The 26,951-nt window shown below is 47.3% G+C and overlaps 1 protein-coding gene across 2 annotated transcripts; it reads left to right on the top strand.

Moving 5' to 3' along the window:
• Positions 1-21,011: 21,011 nt before the first annotated feature.
• On the top strand, positions 21,012-26,555 carry TMEM74B (transmembrane protein 74B). Of its 2 annotated transcripts, none has more exons than XM_049869565.1 (2): positions 21,012-21,079; positions 25,591-26,555. In XM_049869565.1, exon 2 carries the CDS (start codon positions 25,632-25,634, stop codon positions 26,328-26,330), a length of 699 nt encoding a protein of 232 aa, XP_049725522.1. In that variant the 5' UTR covers positions 21,012-21,079; positions 25,591-25,631; the 3' UTR covers positions 26,331-26,555. The 2 variants fall into 2 exon arrangements, with proteins under 2 accessions (XP_049725522.1, XP_049725524.1); XM_049869567.1 differs by lacking the exon at positions 21,012-21,079 and adding an exon at positions 21,261-21,302.
• Positions 26,556-26,951: the final 396 nt, after the last annotated feature.

The raw sequence follows: 26,951 nt of genomic DNA, 5'->3' as shown, positions 1-26,951 counted from the left end.
CCTACTTTCTCCTGCCTGTGTGAATACAGTACCTGAAGTTACAGTAACCATCTCTCACAACAGTAGGATGAAGGCCAAGAAAATTGCAGACTTTTGAAACTACTGAGTCATGGAATCATTGACAGCTTTTGTCTACCTTCAGGCTTCCTGTTCCTAAGACAGTAAACCCCATTCTTAGTTGAGCTCTCTGTTACTTGCAGCCAAACACAGTTTATATATGATATACCCTTTATTCTTTATAATACACTATAAAGTGGGTATTCTTTTATTCCCTCTTTCAACAAACACTCATTGATTGCCTACTGTGTACCTAGCTTTGTTCTCAGTGCTGGGGATATAGCAAAAAACAAAGAGGGTCCCTGCTTTCCTGGAGCTGACATCCTAGTGGGCAGAGACAAACAATAATCAAATTAAAGTTATATTCAAAATAAAATAATGTCTATCCCTGGTGGTGCAGTGGTTAAGCGCTTGGCTGCTAAGCGAAAGGTCAGCGGTTCAAACCCATCAGCTGCTCTGCAGGAGAAAGATATGACAGCCTGCTTCCATAAAGATTTACGGCCTTAGAAACCGTATGTGGTCTCTATGAGTTGAAACTGACTCGATGGCAGTGGGTTTTTGGTTTATTCCTGACATAGTTTTTTTTTGTTGTTGTTGTTATTGTTGTTTTTTAATTTACACCATCCGAATGAACTAACAGTATCAGCTGCCATTCAATTGACCGTGACTCATGGCAACCTCATGTGTTTCCAAGTACAACTGTGCCCCATAAGGTTATCAGTGGCTGATTTTTTAGTAGATCTCCAGGCCTTTCCTCCGAGGCGCCTCTGGGTGGACTCGAACTTCCAACCTTTTGGTTAGTAGCTGAGCACGTTAAGTGTTTGTACACCCCACATGAACTAGGAACCCAAACTGAAAATTAACATAAAGAGTGAGCCCAGACAAAGAGCTGATGTGATTGGCAAAACAGAGTCAATTCATTTTAGAGAAGCTTTTCTTCAACCAGGCCACACAAGATAGCCACACACTCCCCTGAAGATGAGCTCATAATCCAAAGTACGTTCACTACATCCAAGGAAACCATTCACCATCAGTGAGAGTCAGCAGACACCAACAATAGTAGGATTAGGCCTCCTCTCCGAGATCGTCAGATAATAAAATCAGATGAAGTCAATAAAAAGGTATGTTGAAAAGAATTAAAAACATAGAAGAAGGAATCAAAAACATAAAAAGACGCTATTAAGAAAAGAAGATTTGAAAAAGAACTGTAAAATGGAGGGAAAAAGCCATTGCCTTTGATTCCAACAAATAGCGACCCTATAGGACGAGTAGAACTGTCCCATAGAGTTTCCAAGGCTGTAATCTTTGTAAACCAAAAGGGAAGAATACACTTGGCATTTCTCAAAATGAAAGAACTAAGGAAGAAGTTCAGGCCTTGAGTTGCAGTATTGAAGGATTCTACGGGGAAAATATTAAACGACTTTAACGATGCAGGAAGCATCAAAAGAAGATGGAAGGAATACACAGGGTCACTGTACCAGAAAGAATTGGTCAAAGTTCAACCATTTCAGGAGGCAGAACATGATCAAGAACCGATGGTACTGAAGGAAGATGTCCAAGCTGCACTGAAGGGAATGGCAAAAAACAAAGTTCCAGGAATTGACAGAATGCCAACTGAGATGTTTCAATAAATGGATGCAGCACTGGAGATGCTCACAAAAATTTGGAAGACAGCTACGTGGCCAAATGACTGGAAGAGATTCATATTTGTGCCCATTCCAAAGAAAGAGGATCCAACGGAATGCAGAAATTATTGAACAATATCATTAATACCACAAACAAGCAAAATTTTGCTGATGATCTTTCAAAAGGGATACCAGAAGTACATTGACAGGGAACCTCCAGAAGTTCAAGCCAGATTCAGAAGAGGATGTGAATGAGGGATATCATTGCTGATGTCAAATGGATTTTGGCTAAAAGCAGAGACTACCAGAAAGATGTTTACCTGTGTTTTATTAACTATGCAAAGACATCTGACTATGTGGATCATAACATATTATGGATAACACTGTGAAGAATGGGAATTCCAGAACACTTAATTGTGCTTATTAGAAACCTGTACATAGACCAAGAGGCAGCAGTTTGAAGAGAACAAAGGGAAACTGCGTAGTTTAAAATTAGGAAAGGTGTATGTCAGGGTTGTGTTCTTTCACTATACTTACTCAATCTGTATGCTAAGCAAACAATTTAAGAAGCTGGACTATATGAAGAAACGCTGGTGGCATAGTGGTTAAGAGCTATGGCTGCTAATCAAAAGGTCGACAGTTTGAATCCACCAGGCACTCCTTGGAATCCCTGTGGGGCAGTTCTCCTCTGTCCTTTAGGGTCACTATGAGTCGGAATTGACTCGACAACAGGTTTGGTTTTTGGTTTTAGATTATATAAAGAATGCAGCATCAAGATTAGAAGAAAACTCATTAACGACCTGCAATATGTAGATGACACAACCTTGCTTGCTCAAAGTGAAGAGGCCCTGAAGTGCTTACCGAAGAAGATCAAAGACCACAGCCTTCAGTATGGATTGCACCTCAACATAAAGAAAACAAAAATCCTCACAACTGGACCAATGAGCAACATCATGATAAACAGAAAAAGTCGAAATTGTTAAGGATTTCACTTTACTTGGATCCACAATCAACACCCATGGAAGAGGCAGTCAAGAAATCAAATGACATATTGCATTGGGCAAATCTGCTGTAAAAGATCTCTTTAAAGTGTTAAACAACAAAGATGTCACTTTGAGGACTAAGATGCGCCTATCCAAGCCATGGTACTTTCAATCATCTCATATGCATGTGAAAGCTGGACAATGAATAAGAAAGACCAAAGAATAATTGATGCCTTTGAATTATGGTATTGGTGAAGAATATTGTATATACCACGGACTGCCAGAAGAATGAACAAATCTGTCTTGGAAGAAGTACAGCCAGAATGCTTTTTAGAAGCAAGAATGGTGAGACTTTGTCTCACGTACTTTGGACATGTTATCAGGAGGAATCAGTCCCTGGAGAAGTATATCATGCTTGGTAAAGTAGAGCGTCAGTGAAAAAGAGGAAGACTCTCAATGAGATGGATTGACATAGTGGCTACAATAATGGGCTCAAGTATAACAACGATTGTGAGGATGGTGCAGAACCGGGCAGTGTTTTGTTCTATTGTACATAGGGTCCAACTTCATGGCACCTAACAACAACAGTCTTTAAGGAAGCAGACTACCATGTCTTTCTCCTGCGGAGCAGCTGGTGGGTTTGAACCGCTGACCTTTTGGTTAGCAGCCGAGTGCTTTAACCACTGTGCCACATCAGAACCTGTATGACTTCAGGGGGGATAATGACCAGGATTAGCTGAAAGCTGATTCCTATGAAGTAGTGGTCAGATATACCTCCATTCTCCAACCTTTTTACCAATTCCGACACCAGCTGTCCCTCCCACGACACTCTACTTCTCTGCTGGGTTTGATCATCCCTTGCAATGGCCACACAGAACTCACAGTTAAGTAGTTTATTGAGGAACAGGGTACAACTTAGGATCAGGATCAACAGGCTATAACTCAGGATCAGGGTCAGGAAGCATGTAGGCAAAGTCTCTCTTCTTCAGTGCAGGGCAGCCATCTTAGCTCCTTTCAACTGTGCAGGCCTCCTTTCAGCCCCCTGAGGACGGGCCTCCTCCCAGCAGCCTCAGAACAGGCCTCCTGTCAGCTGCCTGATTTGGACAGGCCTCCTCTCAGCCTCCTGGGAACAGGCCTCCTCTCAGCTCCCTCAGGACAGGATTCTTTCGGCCTTGCCATCTGTTACCACCAGCTCTGCCACTTGACCCCTTCTGGGCCCGTCACCGTCTTCAGTGGTATATCCCTTAACTCTTTAACTCTTTAGAAGGTTCCTTAACTCCTCTCTCTCTCTCCTTCTCTCTCTGTCTGCTTCTTCTTTCTTCCTTCTGCTTCTTCCTGCTGCTTCTCTTCCTGCTTCTTTCTGTCTGAAAAACCTCTGTGAGGCTGACTATTTAAATATACAAACTCCTTGTCAATTTCAAGGCATGGTACTCCCACCAGCATCACAAATTTACCAGTCCCCTCTAATTTGCGTATTAGGCTACAACTCACCTCATTTTCGGTCTATTAACCAATCCCTGCAAGTTGCATACCAATCACAGGGCAGGCTGCAGGCCAGGTTGAGGCAGAAAGTATCACATCATCCTTGGTACAGTTTACCCAGGAAATGCTAATCAACAGGGACAAAAGTAACAACTCCTCTGAGTTAGAAAACTAGAGCAAAAAGTAAATCCTCAGGGTTTAGGGGAAAAAAATCTCTCAAGTCATTTTTCCAAAGAAGCTAGGCAAAAGGCCACATAAGGAAATTCATTTCACCACAAGAACTAAATAAAATTTATAGCAGTAAAAATTATAGTAAATTAAAAAAGAAGACATCTAGCGTAGCCCCAGAAGATAGAGCTAGGGCCAGTGGGAGACAGATTTGACTCAGTAGGAGCAAGGTGTTGCTTAGAATTCTTAGGATTCTTCCAAACAGCCTTCAGTCAGTGGAGAGTAGAAGCGCAGCCTAGATTATCAGGGAGGCAAGAAAACAGAGTCCACGGCCTCAGAGATGGGACTTGGGGCTCCTTCCAAGGGCAAGATCAACTGGACAGGAAAAGGGGTGCAAAATAAGGAGCCAAGACACCGGATTTAAACCCAGATGTGCCAAACTTGCTGTGTGACCTTGGACTTCATCCTTTCCCTCTCTAGGCATGTTGTTTTTAGCTGCTGTCAAGTCTGCCCCCAACTCATGACCATCCCATGCACAACGGGATTGGACTATTGTGACTCCTAAGGTTTTTATTGGCTGATTTTCAGAAGTAGTTCTCCACACCTTTCTTCCTAGCTCATCTTAGTCTGGAAGCACCACTGAAAACTGTTCAACATCACAGCAATACAGAAGCCTCTGCTGACAGGCAGGTGGTAGCTGCGTCTGAGCTGCATTGGCTGGGAATCGCACCTGGGCATCCTGCATGGAAGGTGAGACTTCTACCACCGAACGGCAACTACTCTCTCTTTATGCATAATGGGGTCCAAAATAGTTATTAAATTGAGTTGTATGGAATGTCACATTTCGTGTGCCCTGAGGTTTGCAGCTGGAGATGCGTTCTGACTGCCACATGCCAGAAAGGCTTTTTTCCCAGCAGGTCACCAGGCTTTATGTCACATGACCCTGTGATCAGGAGACAACTGCCTAGATTAGAGATGGGTGCCCCAACCCAGGCAGCCATCTGCAGACAGGAGAGAAGGGAGATCCTTGGCTTGTGGGAACTGGCATGAGAGGAGCTGTGTCTGGGTGGTGAGTGAATGATCGAGTCAGATCTTCCATGAAAGATTTGAATTTGCCATGGAGAGGTTGGATTGTCACAGAAAGGCATAGCAAGACTCTCTAAAACTGCATGCCTTCAAACGATTGTTTCTTCCGGTTCGTGAGTTGGTAGCTTGGTGGGATGGTCTGCTTCCGGCCTCAGATCTGTGGGTCTGAGTCTGCTCCACGTGACTCCTATCTTCCTCCTGGGGTCATCGAGCTCCTGGGGCATGTTCTTCCCTTGGCAATGGCAAAGGATGAGAGAGCAAGCAGAATCACACAAGGCCTCTTAAGCCCTAGGCTCAGAATGGGCACATTGTTGCTTTTACCACATGCCATTGGGCAAAGAAAGTCACACGGTCAAGCCCACAATTAAGAGTCAAGGAAGCATTCTCTGCCCACAAAGAGATCACGGCAAATGTGTGGAGTCAAAGAGGGATAAAGATTTTGGACCAACAATTCTACACCAGGAAGGTAGTTTAGAACTGGGACCCCAGGCCTAGAGGGGCACAGAGGGAAGGTGGCAAGCAGAAGCCATGAAGCGGTAGGAGATGGAGAGAGGAAGTATTGCTGGGTGGCAGGGGCAGGAGACACAGAAAGAACAGGAAGAAGGTGATCTCAGAATAAGTCTTGAAGGATAATTTTGGACCATCGACATTTATTGATCTCTTATTCTGAACCAGGCATGATGCTAAGCCCTGGACACACATAACCTCATCTCATTCTCAAAACCTTATGAATGCCGTTCCCAAACTCCCAAACTCAGTGCTAAGACACCCTGAGGCAACACACACACAAAAAAAAACTCAGAGAGGCACTGCAAAATATTTTTAAAATTTGCAAGAAATGCAATGATGTGTATTGGATACCATGCAAAATACAGCTATTAAGTTGTTTGAACCTAACTACTTAAATACACTGAACTGTTGAGTATTTCTTTGTACCTGGGGCACTGTGAAAAAATTACTGAGATATTGAGAGTGTTGTGAACTGGGAAAGTTTGGGAACCTCTGCCCTATGAGGTAGGTACCATTGTCATCTGCATTTTATAGATGATTACAGGTAAATCCAATTATTAGCCTCTTTTTACTGGTGGGTTTTACAGATGAGGAAACTGAGGCTCAGAGAGACATAGATTTGCTTAGGGTCACTCCAGAAAGTAAGTGGCAGATCTGGAATTAGAACCTGTTGTTTCTTTGTGGGAGGGTCTTGCGCATTGTCTTCCAGTGGGTGGGGGGCCAAGCAGAAGCTCAAGCCCAGTCATCTGCTGTTCCCATGTGCGGGCCCAGTGGGGTCTCTGCCCCATACAAAGGCAGAGTGGTATTGACGTGAGCGCTTGGCAGTTGAGTCCGGGGCTTCAAACTGGTTCATTCCTGTTTGAACCCCTACTGAAAATTTGAAATCCCACCCCAGATATACTGAATCAGAATCAACATTTTAACACGATCCCCAAGTGATTCTTATGTATAATAAATTTTGAGAACCACTGCTCTACTAGTGGTTCTCAGAAATGATCCCTAACCAAATCATTAGCCTGTTCTGGGAACTTGTTCGGAGCCCTGGTGGCCCAGCGGTTAAGTATGTGGCTGCTAACCAAAAGATCGGTAGTTTGAATCCACCAGCCACTCCTTGGAAACCCTATGGGGCTATTCTACTCTGTCCTACGGGGTCTCTATGAGTCGGAATTGACTGGACAGGCAACAGGTTTGGTTTTTTTGTACAGGAACTTATTAGAAATGCAAATTGTCAGCACTGGTTGAGTCTGATGCTCTCTCCTTGGCCTCCAGCACTGGTGCCTAATTACCCTGGAAAGCCATTTCTTGTGGTTAACTTATTTTGATTCACTTTCATTTATTTTTAATCCTACTCTTAGGATTCTGGCTCAGAGCACATTTTACTTCACAGGCTCAGAAAGGCTTGGCACATGGGAGGGAAGGGAGAGGGAGCCAGGAGGCCTGGTGAGGGAAGGAACTTAACCCCTGCACAAGAAAAAATGTCACCACCAGATACAAGAGCCAGAATGGCCATTTATTCATTCCTTCACAGGCAGCCAATAATATGGCTTCCATGTGCCAGACGCCACATTGGATACTGGAGATATTGTGTTGAGCAAGAAAGATCTCACCCCTGATCTAATGGGGTAGATGGTCCAGCTACAAAGAGGGTCTGTAAGCAACCAACTGGTTCCAAAATCTTGCTTTATATGTCATGTCTGGCAAATATATATGTAGAATGAATACATGGATGAATGAGTGAATAAATTTGCAGATGTGGAAAACAAGGCTCAGAGGGGGATGTAGTTGTCTAAGCAAGATACCAACTACGGCAAAAACTGCAAGCTATTCCAATGGCACCAAACACATGAGAAGATGTTCAGCATTATTAGCCATCAGAGAGATGCAAACCAAAACCACAGTGAGATACCATTTCACTCCTACTAGGATGGCTAAGATTAAAAACAAGAAAATAAAAAATGTTGGTGAGGATGTGGGGAAATTGGAACCCTTGTCCATTGCTGGTGGGAATGCAAAATGGTAGAGCCTCTGTGGGAAACAGTGTGGCGGTTCCTCAAAAGACTAAAAATAGAACTACCATATGACCCAACAATTCCACTCCTAGGTGTATACCCAAAGGACTTGAAAGCAGAGACTCAAAAAGAAACTTGTATACCAATATTCATTGCAGCACTATAGTCAAAGGTGGTGACAACCCCAATGCACATCAACAGATGAATGAATAAACAAAATGTGGTATATATATACAATGGAATACTACACAGCCAGTAGGAGAAATGAAGTCTTGATACATGCTGAGGTATGGATGGAGCTTGAAGACATTATGCTGAGCGAAATAAGCCAATCACAAAAGGACAAATATTGCATGACCTCACTTACATAAAAAGACAACAAAAGGTAAATGTACAGAAACAAAAGTTTATTAGTGTTTACCAGGGGGTGGGAAAGAGGGGGAAAAAGGGTTAACAGTGGTGGATAAATTTCATTGATTAAGGGTAGGGTTGCACAGCCAATTATTGTAATTGCTGTCAATAAGTTGTACACCTATAAAAAGTCGAACTGGCAAAAGTTGTGTGATAGACAATACAAGGGAAGTCAACACAATTGGACTAAACCAAAAGCTAACAAGTTTCCTGAGCACAACCAAACACTTCAAGGGACAAAGTAGCAGGTGCGGGGGTCTGGGGACCATAGTTTCAGGGGACATCCATGTCAATTGGCATAACAAAGTTAATTAAGAAAATGTTCTGCATCCCACTTTGGTGAGTGGCATCTGGGGTCTTAAAAGCTAGCACGTGGCCATCTAAGAAGCATCAATTGGTCCCAATCCACCTGGAGGAAAGGAGAATAAAGAACACCAAAGACACAAGGAAAATATGAGCCCAAGAGACAGAAACAGCCAGATAAACCAGAGATTCCATTAGCCTGAGACCAGAAGAACTGGATGGTGCCCAGTGACCACCAACCACCACCCTGACAGGGAACACAACAGAGAGTCCCTGATGGAGCAGGTGAAAAGTGGAGTGCAGAGCTCAAATTCTAGTAAAAAGACCAGACTTAATGGTCTGACTGAGACTGGAGGGGCCCCAGAAGGCACGGCCCTTGGACTCTGTTAACTCAGAAGTAAAACCATTCCTGAAGCCAACTCTTCAGGTAAAGAATAGACCGGCCCATAAGACATAAAATGATACTGGTGAGGAGTGTGCTTCTTAGCTAAAGTAGACCTGAGACTAAGTGGGCAGCTCCTGTCTGGAGGTGAGATGAAAGGGCAGAGGGGGACAGGAGCTGGCTGAATGGACATGGGGAATACAGGGTGGAGAGGAGTGTGCTTTCACATTATAGGGAGCGTAACTAGGGTCACATAACAATGTGTGTGTATAAGTTTTTGTATGAGAAACTGACTTGAACTGTAAACTTTCACTTAAAGCACAATAAAAAAAGAAGTGTGATAGATTTATTTATGACAATGACAAAAAGAAAAAAAAAATAGAGCAGCTGCTGAGGCTGCTTATGGACAACTGAACACCTCATGGGGTTTGGTTCTTTTCTGGAGATTGAGGGTCATGGTTTAATGGGACATCCCAGTTAACTGGCCTAATGATGTGTTTCGTGCTTCTGTTCTGCCTCCTAGCTCATTGTGTAGGTGCCTGAGGTCTTAAAAGCTTGCAAGCAGCCATCTAAGGGACAACAATTGGTCTCTATTCACCTGGAACAACAGAGGAAGAAGGAGAGTCAGGAATAGGTGGAGGAAATGGAATATGTAGCTAATTGCCTCCATGAGCAACTGCCTCCTTTGCCACGAGATCAGAAGAACTGAATGGAGCCTGGCTACCATTATTGAACATTTTGATTAAAGATTCTATAGAAGAATTCTGATCAAAAGGTGGGGGGAAGTACAGAACAGAATTTCAATTCTCATGGACTCTAGACTTCCTCAAGTAATGGAGGGTGGATGAACCCCTGAAACTATTGCCCTGAGATAATCTTTAAATCTTAAACCAAAAATATCTCCTGAAATCATCTTAAAACCAAACAATAGTTTAGCTTAACTAGCAAAAAAAGGCCTCATTTGAGCATTATTCTCTTTTAAGAACTATCTGTATGGAATCAAATTGACAACAGGAACTTGAAAGATTAGATATGGACCTAAGAGGGCAGTGAGTTTATGTTAATGAGGGAGGAACAGCTCAGAAAAAGAGGGTGAGAATGATCGCACATCTCAGAGAATTCAATCAATGTCACTAAATTGTACGTGTAGAAACTGTTGAATTGCTGTATTTTTTGCTGGGTATATTCCCAACAACAACAACAAAGTAAGTAAAATTTAGGAAAAAAAATTACAGGTTGTGTCTCAATATCCCTTTCACATATAACAAAAGACTAATTTTTTTCCCCCAGATTCCTTCGCAGGTGGGCGTGGCTGTGTAACTGAATCCTGGCCCATGGGTGCAATGCGTACAATTTCCTGGTTGTGCCCTTCAGAGAAAGGGGGATGGTGTCTACCTCTTCCTCCTACCCTCTTCCTGCTGACTGGAATGTAGTCATAAAGGGCTGAAGCTGGAGCAGCCATGTTGGACCACAAGGTGGAGGATGTCAGAGCAACAAGATAGCAGGAACCCAGGTCTCTTATGATTGATGGAGTCACATGGTTGTCTGAATGCCAAGTAGGCTTTTATGTAAGACGGAAATAAGTTCTGTCTTATTGAAATAAAACAAAACAAAAAAAACCGAACCCGTTGCCATCGAGTTGATTCATACTCATAGCGACCCTATAGGACAGAGTAGAACTGCCCCATAGAGTTCCCAAGGAGCGCCTGGTGGATTCAAACTGCCAACCTTTTGGTTACAGATATAGCACTTAACCACTATGCCACCAGGGTTTCCAAGACATAATTATTTTCAGTCTCTTTATTATAGGAGCCAAACCAATATCCTAACAATATAGCAGCAGAGCCAGCAACAGAATCCAAGTCCCCTGATTTTTCCACTCAAGCTCTTTCCCCAATTGCACCATCTGGGTATTTAAGTGTTTTATTGTGTTCAAAGAGCTCTGGTGGTGCAGTGGTTAAAGAGCTATGGCTGCTAACCAAAAGGTCAGCTCTTCGAATCCACCAGCTAATTCTTGGAAACAGTATGGGGCAGTTCTACTCTGTCCTATAGTGTCACTATAAGTTGGAATCCACTAAATGGCACGGGGTTTGGTTTTTTGGTTATTGTGTTCTCTTGTCCAGAAACTTTTCTGCTCCTCAAACCAGCTCTGTAGAGTTCATAGCGGAAACAGGAGTTCCATGATCCTCCCTGGGCAGACAGGAAAACCGAGAAGCAGGAAGTGTAGGTGATCTGCCCTGAGACACATGGAACTGGCAGAGTTACCCATCTCACAATGGGGCAAGTGGGCCCAGAGATGCTGTTTACCTCTACCTCTATGTCTACCTCCGAGTCCAGGGATCTTCCCACGCTTAGGGCTGCCTCCATTCCCACTTTGTGAAATATAAGTGAAGTAGAAGTCTAGCTTCCACTCTGTGGGAGTCTTCAAGCTCTCCCACCGTCCGTTCCCACCATGCAAGCACATCATCATGTACTAGAGGGAGCACGGGCTCCCATCGCCCCTTCTCCTGCAGCTGTTTATCCCCTTCCCGTATTAGGGCCCAGCACTCGGGAGGTGCTGCATCAAAGTTCTTTCTCCTCTCTTCCTGGCCCCACCCTTATCAGGGGAGTGGCTTTCCATCTAACTAAGCCAGCACCTTCTCTGCACCAGGCCCTGTGCTGGCCTGCAGAGGGGAACATGATGAGAGAGGAGACACAGTCCCTGCTCTCAAGTTGCCTTCGAGGTGGGGGCACTTGCTTATGTGGAGGCTGGGAGTACGGCTGTCCATTTCCCTCCTTCCCCTGCTTTCCTCCTTCCTCTGTCAGGGCAGGGAGAGAACACAGCGCCCAGATTTTTCATTCCCCAAGGCTCGGAACTCCAGACCAGACCAGGTGGAGAAGAGGGAATGCCAGCCACACTGGCTGAAGATGCATGTGCAAGCGCCTCTGGACACTCCCTCCAGGGCCTGGAGCAGGGCCACCAATTCCTTTCCTCAAGTTCCTGAACCATGTTCCATTACTGTGACATCAGGGCCGCTTTGGAAAAGCCTCAGAGCTCCAGGAAAAACAGATGAGCTAGCTGGTGCCAGGTGGTAAATATGGAGCAAGTAAGCAAACCCAAACACCAGAGCTCAGCAGGATGCTCAGGGACGGATGAAGACAGAACGAGTTAGGGAAAGCAGGCATGTGGCTGGTCAGTCCCGAGGCTTTAGGCAGAGCTGAACTCCGCAGCCCCCAAATCAATCTGGAAGTCAGGGTCCTTGGTTGTCATTGCATTTCTACTACCAACCCTCAGTGCGATCAATAGGCCAATCTCTCTTCTTTTGGGCACTCGATTTTCCCAAATGTAAAACTGGGGATAATATTTACAAGTTCTCAGAAAAAAAATTTTTTTTTTTTTTGGTTAAAACTAGTTTATTTTTGCTACTGATTTTTAAAAAATTTTTTATTGTGCTTTAAGTGAAAGTTCACAAATCAAGTCAGTCTCTCACATAAAAACTTATATACACCTTGCTAAAACACGCTCCCAATTACTCTCCTCCTAATGAGACAGCCTGCTCTCTCCCTCCACTCTCTCTTTTCGTGTCCATTTCGCCAGCTTCTAACCCCCTCCACCCTCTCATCTCCCCTCCAGGCAGGAGATGCCAACATAGTCTCAAGTGTCCACCTGATTCAAGAAGCTCACTCCTCACCAGCATCCCTCTCCATTCCATTGTCCAGTCCAATCCCTGTCTGAAGAGTTGGCTTCGGGAATGGTTCCTGTCCTGGGCCAGCAGAAGGTCCTTCCAGTCTCAGTCAGACCATCAAGTCTGGTCTTTTTATGAGAATTTGGGGTCTGCATCCCACTGCTCTCCTGCTCCCTCAGGGGTTCCCGGTTGTGTTCCCTGTCAGGGCAGTCATTGGTTGTAGCCGGGCACCATCTAGTTCTTCTGGTCTCAGGATGATGTAGTTTCTGGTTCATGTGGCCCTTTCTGTCTCTTGGGCTTGTAATTACCTTGTGTCCTTGGTGTTCTTCATTCTCCTTTGATCCAGGTGGGTTGAGACCAATTGATGCATCTTAGATGGCTGCTTGCTAGCGTTTAAGACCCCAGATGCCTCTCTACAAAGTGGGATGCAGAATGTTTTCTTAATAGATTTTATTATGCCAATTGACTTAGATGTCCCCACTTCTCAGGAATTTTGCAAGTGCTTTGAAATTACAGTGGAACTCAGCATCATGGTTATGAGCGCTGAGCTGGGGTCTGGGTTTGAATCCCAGCTCTGTGATATACCAGCTGTGTGACCTGGGGCAAGTTATTAACCATTCTGTGCCTCAGTTTTCTCATCTTAAAATGGGGATAATAATAGTACCTACATGATGAGATGGCAAAGATGATTAAATGAGTTAATATTTGTAAAGCACTGGTATGGATTGAATCGTGTCCCCCAAAAGATATGTGGAAGTCCTAACCTCTGTACCTGTGAATGTGATCCTGTTTGGAAATAGGGTCTGTGAAGATGTTATTGGTTAGGTTAACAGAGTCATACTGGAGAACCATGGATCCTAATCCCATATGACCAGTGTCCTTATAACAGAGGAGAGACACAGAGACAGGGAGACAGAGGAAGGACGCCATATGATACTGTAACTGCAAGCCTAGAAATGCCTGAGCTACCAGAAGCCGGGAGAGAGGCATGGAAAAGACTCTCCTTCAAAGCCTCAGAAGGAATCCACATGGCCAACACCCCGATCTCAAACTCCCAGCTTCCAGAACTAGGAGACAATATATTTCTGTTCTTATAAGCCACCCACTTTGGGGTATTTTGTCATGGCAGCCCTAGGGAGTCAATACAAGCACTTAGAACAATGCCTGGAATATGAGGAGGGCTATAGAAATGTGGAGCCCTGGTGGCGGCAGTGGTTAAGAGCTTGGCTGCTAACCAAAAGCTCAGCAGTTCAAATCTACCAGCAGCTCCTTAGAAACCCTATGCGGCAGTTCTACTTTGTCCTATAGGGTTGCTATGAGTTGGAATTGATTCAAGGGCAATGGATGTGGTTTGTTTGTTTGTTTTTGGTATGTGTTTATCAAATAAAATAAACATACAGGCAATTCATTACGATTATTTCATCTCTGGGCCTTTAAAAGGCTGTTCCGTCCTCCAGGAATGCTTTTGCTTGCTCCCCACACACCCCTTCACCTAACAAAACCTCAGTCTCACTTGGGTTATTGCTTTTTTCATATCGCCTACCTGAACATTCTACAGGTTGGTTTCAGAGTTTTTTCCCCTGATTCGATCTCTATTTCTCAAACTTCAGCTACTCACGTACTTCCTTCTCAATTTTGCCTACCACCTCCACTTTTATTTACTTATATTTGTCTTTAAATTGACTGTAGTAACTAGGAATAATTCTTCTGAGTGTCATAAAATCTCAAATAACAGTAGTTTATACAAGACAGTCTATTTCTCTCTCACATAAAAGCATGGAAAAACATCCCAGGATGGTGTTTCCATGGTCACCTGGGATCCAGGTTTCTTGTCTTTTGTTGCTCCCCCATCCTAACATTTTTCCACCTCATGGTCCAAGATGGCTGCTCAAGAGGCAGCCATCAGGCCTGCATCCTGGCAGCAGAAAGGACAAAGAGGAAAGAGAGCACAACCCCTTCCTTTAAGGACACAATGCATCTTGCCCACACCACCTCCTCTGATGTCCTAATGACTTACCATCCGTTTTGCCATACCTTGCTGCAATGGAGGCTGGGAAATGAAATCTTTATTCTAGGTGGCTATCGAAAAAATATTCTATCCCAGTGGAGGAAAGAGAGAGCAAATAGAGGAAACAGCAAACTCTGCTGCACCACTTTTATAGAAATTCAAATTTGTCTCTATCCTCACTTGAAGCAATAGTATTCACAATATCTCCGGTTACATGAGCTAGTTGTATATTTTTCTAAAACACATTAAAATAAATGCATACCAGTTGCCGTGGAGTTGACTCTGACTCCTGGCGCTCCCATGCGTATCAGAGCAGAACTGTGCTCCACAGGGTCTTCAGCAGCTGATCTTTCAGAAGCAGATCGCCAGGCCTTTCTTCCAAGGTGCCTCTGGATGGATTTGAACTCCAACCTTTTGGTTAGCAGCTGAGTGTGTTAACCATTTGCACTGCCTAGGAACTTAAATACCTAGTCCTAGAACACACATACACACACACACACAGAGGTAGGTAAGGTGCCGCGCTCATCATATCGTATCAAGGTTACATACTACCACTATGTTTTATGACTGTTGACATTGGCCTTGATCACCTGACTAGAGTAGTGTTTGGCAAGTTTCTCTGTTGCAAAGTTGCTCGTTTTTTCCCCATACTGTACTCTTTAGGTAGAAGTCACTATGCAGAGCCCACACTTAAGAAGTGGGAATTATGCTGAAAGCAGACAATACCAGAAAGATGTTTACCTGCATTTTATTGACTATGCAAAGGGATTTGACCATGTGGATCATAATAAATTATGGATAATTTGTGAAGAATGGGAATTCCAGAACACTTAATTGTGATTTGAGGAACCTGTGCATGGAGCAAGGGGCAGTCGTTTGAACAGATACTGAGTGGTTTAAAGTCAGGAAAGATGTGTGTCAGAGTTGTATCCTTTCGCTATACATATTCAATCTGTATGCTGAACAAATAATTCGAGAAGCTGGGCTATATGAAGAAGAATGGGCCATCAGGATTGGAGGAAGACTCATTAACAACCTGCGTTATGCAAATGACACCACCTTCCTTGCTGAAAGTGAAGAGGACTTGAAGCACTTACCGATGAAGATCAAAACCACAGCCTTCAGTATGGATTACACCTCAACATAAAGAAAACAAAAATCCTCACAACTGGACCAATGAGCAACATCATGATAAACGGAGAAAAGATTGATGTTGTCAAGGATTTCACTTTACTTGGATCCACAATCAACAGCCATGGAAGCAGCAGTCAAGAAATCAAAAGATGCATTGCATTGGGTGAATCTGCTCCCAAAGACCTCTTTAAAGTATTAAAAAGCAAAGATGTCACCTTGAAGACTCAGGTGCGCCTGACCCAAGCGGTGGTGCTTTCAGTCGCCTCATATGCACGCAAAGCTGGACAACAAATAAAGAAGACCGAAGAAGAATTGAAGCCTTTGAATTGTGATGTTGGCGAAGAATGTTGCGTATACCATGGACTGCCAAAAGAACAAACGAATCTGTTTTGGAAGAAGTACAACCAGGATGCTCCTTAGAGGCAAGGATGGTGAGACTATGTCTCACATACTTTGAACATGTTATCAGAAAGGATCAGTCCTTGGAGAAGGACATCATGCTTTGTAAAGCAGAGGGTCAGTGAAAAAGAGGAAGACCCTCAATGAGATGGATTGGCACACTGGCTGCAACAACGGGCTTAGGCATAACAATGATTGTGAGCATGGTGCAGGACCAGGCAGTGTTTCGTTCTGTTGTACATAGGGTTGTTATGAGTTGGAACTGACTTGATGGCACCTAACAACAACAACAACCTTCTCCTTGAGGGTGAAGTACCTATATGATTTATTTAGAATTCTGAATGGAGATTTGACTCTTCTCAAAGATTTATTTATTCAGTCATTTATTTACATCAGTATGGACTCGTGGATGTTTGTTCAGCCTGTAATTCAGCACTATGTATTTATTTTGTTGCTCAAATTGTTCCAGGTTTGACCACTGGCAGCCCTTTCAGTTGGCCCTGTGTCCCTTGGACACACTCCCGTCATTGTGGGTTTTTTTTTTTTTTTTTTTTTGGCACTTCCTTACTTTTTGGCACTACAGGATGCTCCAGGCTCTCCTTGTATATTTCCTAACCCAGTTCCAGAATTAACCATTTCTCCAAGGAGCCCTGGCTCCTTTTATTAGGTATTGGTATTAGAAACCAAGATCTGGGTGCTAGGTGTGCTAATTTTTAATGGGGTGTTGTTGCTTCTAGGCCCTGTCAGTTGACTGAGCAAAGAAATATGTTGCTGCGTGCTGTCGAGTTGATTCCGACTATATGTGTGTATAATAACCTGAGTATATACATATACCTATAAATATTTCTTTATGTAATCACCCTCATCTATATTAAGTTAAACATGAGTTCATACTGACGTCTTCACCTGTAATCCATTACACATGGATAGTTCTAGCCTCCTCAAGGGTCAGTTTTATCATAAGCAGTGTTGCCTAGTAACATAGTTGACACAGGTTTATCTGTTTCCAGGGAAACAGAACTAGACCATAAGCCGAAGGTCAAATTTGCATGCAAAAGTGGAAAAGATTTTGTTAATCCTTTACCGACAGCTATCAGTGGCTCCCCACTGCTCCAAGGACAAAGAACAAATGTCTTTCCCTGGCTTGTAAGGCTCTGCAGCTGCCTGTCCCTGCTGACAAGTCCAGCCTGAGATCCTATCACATTCCTTATTGAAACTTCCATGGCAACCACGCTAGTCTCCTTCATCCCTCATACTCACCCTACTCCCTTCTATCCCAGGACCTTTGTACATGCTAGTTTCTCTGCTGGACCTTTCTCAGTGTCATCACTAGGGTTGGTGTCACCCACTGCTGTAACTCATGGTGTTACCCCCCCATGGGCCTCCTCCTATACCAGACCATACAGAATCTTTAGTAGTTTATTATCAGTTTTGATCATAGAATAACAGGTGATGTAGATGGCTTAAATGTAGTATTTCTGAGGTTATATGCACGCAAACAATTGTTTCATAAAACCTTTCTACACTGAATTACAACATTATTAGTTATGTTATTGGTAACTGAGCGAAGCCTGTTTTGATTTTTCTCCTTCTTTACTTTAATTACTACTTCATTCTCAAAAAAAGTTATGGATATAGGTTTGCAAATATTAATTATCACAGTGTTATAGCTAAAACGCCAGAAAATTTGACAAAATCAGCAACTATAAGCACACTGGCAGCAAGGAAAACAACTGTGCTTGTTTGTAGTGTGTGCAGATGAAACCATGTGATTCGAAGCATCCTTGTAACTGGGTGATAATGACAATTCTGACTGAAGCGTGTTAGAAGGTTCAAAAAAGTAAATCGGCATAGAGTTTAGCCTTGAAGGTATATTGATACATGTAAGCTGGGGTTATGAAAAATGTTTTTGTTGCTATAATTAACTGTTGTTGTTGTTAGGTGCCCATTGAGTCAGCTCCAACTCATAGCAACCCTATGTACCACAGAACAAAACACTGCTTGGTCCTGTGCCATCCTCACAATTCTTATGCTTGAGCCCATTGTTGCAGCCACTGTGTCAATCCATCTCATCGAGGGTCTTCCTCTTTTTCTCTGAACCTCTACTTTACGAAGCATGATGTCCTTCTCCAGGGACTGGTTCTTCCTGATAACATGTCCAAAGTACGTGAGACTAAGTCTCGCCATTGTCACTTCTAAGGAGCATTCTGGCTGTACTTCTTCCAAGACCAAGATTTGGTCATTCTTCTGGCAGTCCATGGTATATTCAATATTCTTTGACAACGCCATAATTCAAAGGCATCAATTCTTCTTCAGTCCTCTGTATTCACTGTTCAGCTTTCCCATGCATAGGTGGTGACTGAAAATACCATGGTGCACCATAGTGCCTAAGGTGACATCCTTGATTTTTAACACTATAAAGAGGTTTTTGCAGCAGATTTGCCCACTGCATTGCATTGTTTGATTTCTTGACTGCTGCTTCCAAGGGTGTTGACTGTGGATCCCGGGATATTTTTATAAAAAATAAAATATTTCTACTGAAACACCACACAAAAACTTTATAGACAGTCATTTTGGTGTCTGACAGTGTCTCCCAGTGTGGTCCGCACCCCTGTGCCCTCCTAGTGACGTTGCTGGCCTCTCTTCCTTGCCCCCTTTACCTGACTGCCTTCTACTCATCTTTCCTATCCCAGTTCCTGCAGGGCAGGCCTCCCCGTGATCCTCCCTACCTCCCAAATTAGGTCAGCACCTCTGCTTTGGGCTCACACAGAGCTATCTACTTTTGCTTTGTAGCACTTAACACAATGTTACTCATCCTTCTCTCCCACTAGAATATGAACTTCAGAGCAAGAATGGAGCCTACCTAGTTAAACTAGTGTGTAATAAGTGCTCAGTAAATATTTGTTCCTTTTCTTCTTTCTTTATTCAATAAATAGTCACCAAGGGCCTCCTATGTCCTGGGCCTTTTTCTAGGTCTCCAGGGATATAGTAGGGAGGGAAACAGGCAAAGCCCTTGCACTCTTGGCACTTATTTTTTAGTGAGGATAACAGTAAACAATGATAGGAGTTCTTAACTGTTACGGAGAAAAACTCAGGGGGAAGGAGTGAAGGACACGGCTATTTTTAAAAGAGTGGTCTTGGTAGGTGTCTCTAAAAAGGTGACATTTGAGCAAAGACTTTAAGTAAGTAGCAAGTAAGCTCTTGGGATATCAGGGAAAAGCCTGTCCCAGGCAGAGGGAACTGAAAATGCAAAGGCTCTGAGGCAGGACTGTGCATGACTGAGGAAAGGAGCTGTGTGCTGGGCTCTCTACAGGGAGTATCTCATCTAAACCCTAGTAACCCTTGCTAAGTCCATTTCACAGATGAAGAAACTGAACTCCAAGAGGGAAGCCCTTTGAACGTGGCCACACAGCTGTGAGTGGCGGAGCTGGGATTCGCACAGGAATTCGGCACCAGACTTGGCTTCCCCTTGGAGTCCCGAAGAGCAGTCAGTTCTGCAGACCTGGAGGCCAAGGTCTGGAAGGTCAGGAGGAGATTAAGGCCTTCCTAGCCCTGGAGGTCCTTCCCAGGGCTCCCCCATGCCAGCCTTGAAGGCCCAGGCACCCAGCTTCTGGGGTGGCTTCTGCACAGGTCTGTCAGGGAGAGCAGTTCAGGAGGAAGTGGCTGAGGAGCTAGAACCAGGCATCTGTATCTGCCCATCCTTCCAAATGGCCAGCCTCTGCTGAGTCTCTCAAAGCCCCCACAGCCTGCGTTTTTACAATCTGCACTAACCTGATGGACACTGAGGCTGAGAGGCGACAGGACTTGCTTGAGGCCACACAGTGAGTGCGCTGGCCACCGAGTATTCCAATCATCTCTTTCTGGGCTACTTGGGCCCCAAAGAAAGGGAGTTCCTTCTCAAATTTTGTGCTCTAGAACCTCACTATCTTCACTTTCAAGGAAGAAAGAGTGAAAGTCACCGTATTCATTTCTGTTCACCCACACCCACTGCGCTGGGCTCTCGGGGATCAGACATAGGCCTGTCCTCCAGGAGCTGCCAGTCTGACGGGTGAGGCTGGCACTAAACAGAAAACCACAACCCTTAGAGATAAGGACAATAATGCAGTCAAAGGGGGAGTCCAGAGGGAAGGCCCCGTGGACGAGGAGTGTGTGTGAGGGAAGTCCAGGTAGGCTTCCCAGAGGAGGAAGCACTGCCACTGGGCCTTGGAGGGCGAGGTTGTGTGTGACCATTGGCAGTGCCCCAAGGGAACACCCCTCTAGGGCTACACTCAACCGTCCCACAAGGAAATAGCGGGGAGAACAGAGGGGAGGGTCGTCCGAGTATTTCTTTCTCCCTCCAGGTGGCGCCCTTAAGTCATAGAGCCGGACGAGCCCGAGGAGGAGACTATCCCGACCTAAGGACCTAAAGAAGGACCCTGAGTCCTTCATGGGGTGCGGGGGAGTTAGGAGGGGGACAGAGCACTGGCCTTGGCGCAATAAGATGTCCCCAGCAGAAAGGAGAGTTGGGCGGGGGCAGGCAGGCGGCGGGGGAAGGGTCTGCTCCAGCACCCCCCCTCGCCCCGCCCCTGCGCCCGGGGACCGCGGGGTCTGCGCTCGGGTTTCCTAAGCCCGGCGCTGCCGAGACAGATCCGCGCTAAGGCCATGGGGAGGAGGATGGCGCGGCACCCCGCTACCCTCACCCCAGTGCATCCTCCCCCTGCCCGCTCCTCTGGGGGCTAACTCTCCGGGCGCCCTCGCCGGCCGCGGGCGGAGCTCGATCGCGGCGCTCGGCGCTCCCCGGCCCCCGCCCCTTCCCCGGCCCTCCCTCCCGGAGCCCCAGCGGCCGCCGCCGGCGCACAGCCCCGCCGGCGCGAGCAGGTACGTGCGCCTTGGCAGCGGCTCGGGCCGGGCCGGGCAGGGGGCGGGATCCGGGGAGGGCGAGGCGCGGCGCCGGGCCCGCGCCTCCCCGGGCTGCGCCGCAGGAGATACCCCGGCGGCGGGCCTGTGGGCGGGCGGGCTGCCGGGGAGGACGCGCCCTCGCCCACCCGCCGCCCGCGCCCTTCCCCGCCGCGTGGGGAGGCAGGCGGGGGGCCCGGCGCAGGTAGGCGCAGAGACCGCTGCAGGGGGCAGCGGGAGCGGAGGGCCCGAGGCGGGGAGGCAGCGTGCTCTCCTGACCTCACTGCCCGGCCGAAGGACACCGGGCGAGGAGGGGACCTGCGAAAATGCCGGTCCCGCGGAACCTGGCCTCCCTGGCCGCCTGGCTGTCCTGCTGCGGGCGCAGCCCGGCCCGGTCCGGCCTGGCCCGGCTCGGCCGCATTCGTGGCCAAGGGCAGGAGCAGGGGGTGTGAGCGGCGGGCGGGCGGGGGGGCACGGCGGGCAGCCGGGGTACTGGGGCTCTCTGCGCGGAACTTTGGGTCTAACAGTGTGGATCTGGGTGTGCGTATGTGCGCGCCCCGAGGCTTTGTGTACAACTCGTGCGTGTGTCTAGATTGGGTTTTGTGAAGCTTCACTTCCAGCCGCTGTGCGTCCGTCTCCCCGCGTGTCAGTGCGTGCCGTTAGGGGGGTAGTGCTGGGCCCGGCGGACCTTGGAAGATCTGGCTTGGACCTTAGCAGTTCTTGGGGTAGTTAACTTTGTGTGTATGTATGTAACCAGATCTGCCCCTCGGGTGTGGGTACAGTGTGGCCCGCCAATCCGTGCGTAGCTTCCCACATCTTTGGGTGCTGTGTGAGGAAATGACCTCAGGGGATGTGTGTGTGGAGCTGGAGTGTGCCTTTCAGACCGGAGCGGGCTACAGATGAAATTGGAGTTTAAGTGATACATGGGCGTGGGAGTGTGAGTGGCAGGCATGAGTGTGTGTCCTTTTGTTTCTGCTTATATTTGGGTGCTGGCATAGTGGTTCAGAGCTCAGCTCCTAACCAAAAGGCCGGCAGTTAGAATCCACCAGCCACTCCCAGAAACCCTATGGGGCAGTTCTACTCTGTCCTGGTGGGTGTCTATGAGTGGGAACCTACTGATGGCTTCGTGGTTTTTTTTTTTTTTTTTTTTTTTTTTGATATTTGGGTAGTTGACTGAGAATGCCCTTGTGTAATTGGTGGGTATCTCTGAACTTGTGTGTGTGTTTGAGAGAAAGAGAGAAAAAGTGCTCAACTCTGGGTGAGAGGAAGTCTCCTTTTTCTCTGTCTCCTCTCACTGGGCACCCTAAGAAGAAGTTTTGTACTCCTGTGGGATGAGCCCCCAGAGTGTGGGTGCCCCAGTTTCCCCTGGGATGAGGAGGCATCAATGTGCTGGTCTGGAAAAGGGGTTCCTGGGCTGCTCTAGGAGCTGAGTGCTGTGGAAGGCACGGAGGGCCTGGCTAGGGTGGTAGGGCTGCATCTTAGCCTTCTGCGGCACCCACTGGGCAGAGCAGCCATTGTCAGGCCCTGCTTGTGGCTGGGCGCTTCAGAAAAATGCTTTTGGTGCTAAGAGTAGAAGCCGACCATGACATTTCTCTATCTCACTGGAAAGTGGGAGCCATCTGGGGAGGGTCTGGCCCTGAGTAGGCACCCCCCCAGGGCATGGAAGGGATAATCTCCCTGGGGAGGGGCTTGACAAGTCATTCCTGACAGCTGACTATGTGCCAAACCCCCTGTGCAGGGGCCTGGAGACCCAGATGTAATTCAGACACATCCCTGCCTGCAGGAGGCTCACCATTGCTGTTAAACAGTTGATAAAGTGGAGGGTCTAGAAGCAGGGGCTGGAAGAGCAAGGAGGTGGGGGGGGCGGTGATGCCACTAGCACAGGAATGTGGGTTTGCAGGTTTGTGGGTGATAATAATTTAGAAGGAACCTGCGTTCAACTCTTGGCCCTCACGTACGTGTCATAGGATCTTGCCCCTGCTTTGCAAGGTGGAGATAGTAATTCCTGTTTGCAGGGCTGGTGAGGGTTGTAAGATATTCCCGAGTGAAGTGCCTGGTGCAGGACGCAGCAGGTAGTGTAGGTGCTCAGTAATCTATTAATTTGGAACTCGGGGAAAACGAATATGGTGTACAAACAGGTTGCAAATGGAAACAGCTTCAGACTCAGATGAAAGGCCCTGTGTGTGCTAAAAGGGGGTGTGTGAGGCAAGTCTTTGTTGGAAGGGGGGTCAGAAAGATGGAAAATGCGCCTTCCTGCACGGAGGCTCTTTGGGTTTCATTCATTCACACTTGATTCATTTGTTCATACCGTCAGTCTTACACACACACACAGACAAACACACACAAGAAACAGCAGAACGCCGGAGAATGAACTTGGGCACGGACATACAGAGAAACATCTAGAGACCTATGCATGTGTAGACATACCAGGGCATGAGCCACTCTGCACCTGGGGGTCTTTATACAGCATGGGGACTTGGGTGTGTGGGCCTGGGGCCTCGGGTGGATGTACTCCCAGGACGTCAGGGTGGATCAGGAATCACGCGTGCCTGTTGGATAGGGGTCCCCAGGAAGGAGCTGTAGGGGAAGAGCACTTGATCTGCCTAAGGGAAACCCCATTGCCAACTCCAGCTGAGTGTTCTCGTGAGGGAATGGGGCCCAGGGTGGTCAGACCCTCCCATTTTGCAAGAGAAGCCAGGGATTCAAATTTTCAAATGTAAAATCTTTTGCTTTTCATCTATTGGCAACCAATCCACCAAAAACAAATAGACCAGAAACAAAACAAAACTTTAATGTGCCAAATGTGGCCCTCAGGCTCTGAGTTGGCATCCTCTGATGGGGATGCCCATGTGCTATCTGTCTGTGCCGGTGTGTCCAGGTACTTGGGTGGGCTTTTTTCTCCTTGCAGCACAGAGAGTGGCCCCTTCTCACCTCTGTTCCTTTGGATCCCCAAATTCAATAGCCCCCAAGTTGAATTCATGATCTGCCCCCTCCCCTTCCCGGCTCTCCTCCTGATTCCTCATCCAAGTCCTTGACCTCAACTCTGGACTCCACCCCAGCTCTCTTACATACAGTTGGTCACAAAGACATTTGGCTTTGCCGTCCATCATGGCTCTCAGATCTGCTCCTTCCCGTTTGCCCTCTCAGCCACCATTCAGGCCATCGCTCACTGTGCTGACCTCACTGGACTCCCAGCCTCCACTCTGCTCCTTCCCACCTCGCCTGTCCCCCATGTGCAGCTAGGTGAGCTTTCTCCTCCCTGTCGCTCCCAGAGTGATGCCCTGACTGCTTGGCCTGGCTTTCAGAGAGCTTTATGATCTGGCAGCAGCTGACCTCCAAGGCCCCTCTTCCCTCTCCAGAATGCCCTGGTCCCTCTTGTTGCTGGGGGATTTTGATGCATCCTCTGAGGGCTGTTTCAAATGCCATCAACTCATGGAAGCTTCCCTGACTTTCTCCTCTTTGTTCCCACACCACCTTCATCCTGTCTGTTGCCCCCACCCCCATCATTCTCATCTCATCACAGTGGTTTCCAATTGTTGAGTGAGCTTGAGACCTTATGTGTATTATTTTACGAAATCCTCATAACTACCCTTCAAGGGAGGCATTTCCCTTGTTCCCACTTTACAGATGAGTATGGGGGTGTGAGGGGGGTTACATCCCTGCATCATTTGAAAAAAAAAAACAAAAAATAGACCAGTTGCCATTGAGTCAGTTCCGACTCATTGTGACCCCATGTGTGTCAGAGAAGAACTGTACTCCATAGGGTGTTCAATGGCTGTGACCTTTTGGAAGTAGATTGCAGGCTTTTCTTTCGAGGTGCCTCTAGATGCTCCACCTCCAGCCTTTCAGTTAGCATCCTAGGGCTTAACCGTTTGTACCACCCAGAGATGTCAATCATAATAATAGCTCACCACTAACACTGAAGGAGTCCTTAGGTGGTGCACATGCTTAACACGTTTGGCTGTTAACTGAAAGCTTGGAGCCTAGAGTCCACCGGAGGCACCTCAGAAGAAAGGCCTGGTGACCTGTATCCCCCCCCCCCCCAAAATCAGCTACTGAAGACCCTGTGGAACACAGTTCTACTCTGACACACACATAGGGTAGGCGTAAATTGGAATTGACTCAATGGCAACTGGCTTTGGTTAATATTTATTGAGCACTTGCTATGTTCCAGGTACTGTTGTGAGGACTTTTATATGCATTATCTCAATCTCTCATCAGCCTCATGAAGCAGGGGGTGGGTAGTAGTATTATTGTCACTTTATAGATGGGGAAACTGAGGCTCAGAGAGGCTAAGAGACTGGGTTCCTAGAAAGGCTTGCACTGCTCTGTCATTGTCTTATTTTCCTGTCTCCCCCCATAAGTGGGCTTCCGCAGGTGGGAACTGGGTCTGACTCATGCTCACATTGCTCAGGCCTAGTGTGATGTCCGGCACCAGCAGACACTTGGCAGAGGTTTGCTAAATTCAACTGACTTTCCATTGTCTCTTCTAGCTGCCCAGGGGCCAAGGGATGAGCTGAGGCCCTCCTTTCCAATGGCATCGCCCCCTGGTCTGGAACTGAAGACACTGAGCAATGGTCCCCAGGCCTCTAGGAGACTGGCTGCTCTGGGCCCAGTGGCTCCACCAAGGGACGGTGTGGAGAATGCCTGCTTTTCCTCGGAGGAGCACGAGACCCATTTCCAGAACCCCAGGGAAGCGGGAATAGGCAGCTCCCCTAGCCTCCCAGGGGGTGTCACCTTACGGCCCCGATCCCAGCGGGATGATACGTCCCTGCATTCAGAAGAAGGGCCAGGCCTGGAGCCCGTGAGCCGCCCAGTGGATTACGGCTTTGTCTCTGCCCTGGTTTTCCTGGTGAGTGGGATCCTCCTGGTGGTGACAGCGTACGCCATCCCCCGCGAGGCCCGCGTCAACCCAGACACAGTGACAGCGCGGGAGATGGAACGCCTAGAGATGTACTACGCCCGCCTGGGCTCCCACCTGGACAAGTGCATCATTGCGGGCCTGGGGCTGCTCACGGTGGGCGGCATGCTCTTGTCGGTGCTGCTCATGGTCTCCCTGTGCAAGGGCGAGCTGTACCGCCGGCAGACCTTCGTCCCTGGCAGGGGCCCCAGGAAAACCTACGGCTCTATTAACCTGCGCATGAGACAGCTCAATGGGGATGGGGGCCAGGCCCTGGTGGAGAATGAAGTTGTCCAGGTCTCAGAGACCAGCCATACCCTCCAGGGCTCTTAAGTAAGAGCCCACCCTCTCTGGCTGCTGTAGCTCCAGGACAAGGCCTCTGAAGGCCTGGGGTTTCAACTGAGCCCCACACAGGATCCTGTGGAAGGCGCCTTGGGCGCTGGGGCAGAAGCCTGGGGCCTGATGCAGGCCCCACTCAGGCGAGCGGTCTGCTGGTCTGTTTTGTAGCTTGAGGTTTTGCTTGGAAGATGGCTTCTGCTGCTAAAAATACAAAAGTTTGGAAACCACTGCGCTTGGAGGATGAGGTTTCTTGGCATTTCTGAGGACTGGGAGCTGTTTGAAATGTGGCCCATCCCATTCCTTACGCCTTGGGGAGTTCCAGGACCTCTGCTGTCCTCATTGGTCAAGCGTGGGTGTTGGGTAACCTTGTAGGGACCCTTTTTATCCCTGACCAGTTAAGGTGGGAGATGGCTTCATGATGTGGGGAGAAGTCAGCACTGGCATGACCCCCCCCCCCGCCCACATACCCTCACTGACTTAACTGTGACCCTCCCTCTCAGGGCCTCAACGGCCCTGTCTATAAGGTGAGGGGTTAGACTGGGTGATGTCTCGGGCCCCTCAAGTTTGCCCTGGGGCAGAAGCATCTCTGCCTGCAGCAGTCCCTTCAGGAGAGGC

This window comes from Elephas maximus, chromosome 25 (assembly GCF_024166365.1).
Source record: "Elephas maximus indicus isolate mEleMax1 chromosome 25, mEleMax1 primary haplotype, whole genome shotgun sequence".
Lineage (NCBI taxonomy): Eukaryota > Metazoa > Chordata > Mammalia > Proboscidea > Elephantidae > Elephas > Elephas maximus.
The sequence above is the reverse complement of the archived record's forward strand: the minus strand, read 5'-3'. Positions and strand labels throughout refer to the sequence as shown.